General features: G+C 41.0%; 1 protein-coding gene across 1 annotated transcript in view; it reads right to left on the minus strand.

Annotated features, from left to right (window-relative positions):
* Positions 1–316: 316 nt before the first annotated feature.
* slc41a2b (solute carrier family 41 member 2b) overlaps positions 317–2936 on the minus strand; it is a 40511-nt gene continuing 37891 nt past the window's right edge. Inside the window, 1 exon segment of the mRNA XM_020601315.1 lies at positions 317–1612. Within this exon segment, the coding sequence (XP_020456971.1) occupies positions 1427–1612 (186 nt within the window). The 3' untranslated portion in view covers positions 317–1426.

Consider the following 2936-nt stretch of genomic DNA (forward strand, 5'->3'; position numbering starts at 1 on the left):
AGCTGCATGGCCCAGGCAAACAGTTAGCTGATGATTCATTGTTCTTGTATTACAGTGAGGAGCTAGTTAGTCCTGGTGTAACACCATTTGGGTGCTCAGCTTCTTCATTTATTTGTATGTTTTGACTGTTAACATTATAAAAGAAAGGACAAGTGACAAATGAAAGGAAAACTCAACAAAGTGTCTCAGCAAGGTGTTGGACCACCATCACAGCTTTAGTGCACGCAACACTGATCCTCCAAGTCTCTGAACTCTACTGGAGGGGATGAACACCATTCTTCCAAAAGAGATTTCCTTACTTGGTGTTTTGATGATGGTGGTGGTGGAGATACTGTCTGACTGTGAAGGCCACAGCAGGTGATTAACATCATATGATTCATATCATTTTCATACATCAGACCATCCAGTGACCCCTTATGCCCTAGGGATGGGGGCACCCTCATCCTGGAGGAGGCCACTCCCATCAGGTTAAAATGCTTCATCAGAGGATAAATGTGATCTTTAGAGGACACGTGGACACCAACTATGACAGCATCTGCATCTTTTGTCACCTGTCTGTAACTCTCAGCAAAAAATTTGACTATTCCTCAAATGTCAATTGGATCCTTGAATTATCCTTTAATTTACTCATTTACACTTAGATACTGTATGTTAGCTGTGATAATATATTTTTAAATTTAATTTGCCTTTAACACTTTCACTTTATCTTGACAGTTATTTTGTTTTGTGCACGTTCCTATGTACATGTGTGGTGCTGGTCAATGAGACTGGACTGGTGAATTTCTTTCTGGTCCCCTGATCCAAAAAAAGCTGAGAACCCACCACACCTGTGCATATTCACTTAACATGCAGCCTGATCCACATGGTGCCTTTTACCTACAGTAGCAGTGTAGGATGTGCAGTTTAGACAGCAGAGAAACAACAAAACACAAAAACAGCCAGACACAGGTAGAAAAGTCGACTTTTTGGACCATCAATATAAATTCACGATTCCCTTTTATGGTGCTAGTAGGTCTGTTTCATCTAAACTAAAATAACAGCAGGCTTCATGTGATTGGCCTCCACCCTAAAGCAGTAATACCCAAACTGATTTTGTAACACAGTGGGTGGAACATCCTCAAAATGTATTCCAGGCAAAGACTTTTTAGGATAAGACTTCCAACTGCTAGCACAGCAGACCACTTCCCCAACAGTAGCAAAGTTTCCTCAGCGTTGTGGGTGTTGGCTAGTGTTTGTCTCTAGTGTAAAAAAATATAATCAAGGAGCAGAAAACAGTTCCTAAAATGTCATGTGGTTTAAGAGAAGTTTTACTGTGTATGTAAAGTATAGGAATGTGCTGGCCAGCGACAGAGATCACCCACACTCCCACGAAGCTTAAGAGAGGTTACATGGCAGACAGCAGGTTCCCATTACCACTGCCGCCGTCTCAGTCGCCCACATCACTGTCCTGGTCTCCTATGAGCCACAGGAAGTGGAAGCTGAGAGCCAGCAGGGCCGTACCCAACAGATCACCAAGGGCGGTCAGGTAAGGGATAGAAAAACTATCTGGGTCTTTTCCGTTCCGCCACATGGAATGCACCATCTGGTCTGCTATGCACAACAACAGGAACACCTGAAGAAGGAAAACGAGAAAGGATGAGATTGCAGTCTGATCAATCTGAACATCAATCTAACATCCATCTATTATCTACACCGCTTATTCCTGAATAGGGTAGCGGGGGAGCTGGAGCCAATCCCAGCTGACATTAGGTGAGAGGCGGGGTACACCCTGGACAGGTCGCCAGTCTATCACAGGGCTACATTTAATTTTCAGCAAGAAAATGAAGAAGATGACTTCCTTAAATGTCAAACTAAATGTCTAACTATGAAAACAAAATAAACACGTTTCCATTTACAGCAGTTAGTTTAAATTAAGCTAGAAGGAAACAAGATTTATTGGAAAGATTAAAAGCATCACCAAGACTGGATATCTCTACAAGAGATGTGCTACAACATAACTTGTCACAATACCTACAACTTAGAGACTGTAGCTGCTGCTCCAGGATCCAGACCCACACGGCACACTGATACTGGATCACAAACTGACAGACTGTAACATGCTCCAAGTTCAGTAAATCAGTATTGTATAAGCAGCTTCTGTAGAGACCTAAAAAGCAGCATGATGGCCTCACATAGTGAGGAAACAAGTTTGTGAAGTGACCAAATCCTGTACCTGCAAACGTGATGGCACTCCTATCAACTGTATGCTGTATTTATTGCTAATTAGCTAATGTTAAAATATTAGCATGCAAAATTAAGATGGTCAGCATGGCAAACATTTTTCTATACCCAGTGTTGTGGAGTAGTAAACCACATGCAATTAAACTAGTAGTTTACCTACATTCTGCAGTAGCTTCCTGGAAGTTCAGCTACCTTCATTATTGCATATTTAATGATTCAAATAGTTCAACTGCTTTTTGCCATTTTTGTGTAAATTACTACAACTACAAACAAATTTGGGCCATAAAAGGTATAATGTTATTTTATTCTGCTGCATGTGTGTGGCTTTCAGCATTGGCAAGGACATTTTTGGTGGCAAACGGAACCCGATAAGAACTTTGAAAGATGGCTCGTGTGTTACATCAACAAGAGATTCTGCTCCGACAAATAAAAGATTATCTTAGACCAGTGTTCAAGCTGTTCATAGTCTAAAACAGTGCAAGTTAAAGAGTGTTTTAGTTGTTAGACCAGTGCTCAAGTTGGTCAAACTGTCTAAAAAGTTTCATTCGTTACTGTTTCGGTTGTAGTCAGATAATTGTTGGTCTTTAGTTCTTGTTACCATTGCTAACTCTGAGAGATGAGACAGTCCAAGTAACTACAAAACAGTGCTGATTTATTCCATGAACACAGGTAAAAATTAACATTACAGGCTCAGGTATCTTGCACCTCCAAACTGC

This window comes from Monopterus albus, unplaced genomic scaffold (assembly GCF_001952655.1).
Source record: "Monopterus albus unplaced genomic scaffold, M_albus_1.0 scaffold51.1, whole genome shotgun sequence".
Taxonomy (NCBI): domain Eukaryota; kingdom Metazoa; phylum Chordata; class Actinopteri; order Synbranchiformes; family Synbranchidae; genus Monopterus; species Monopterus albus.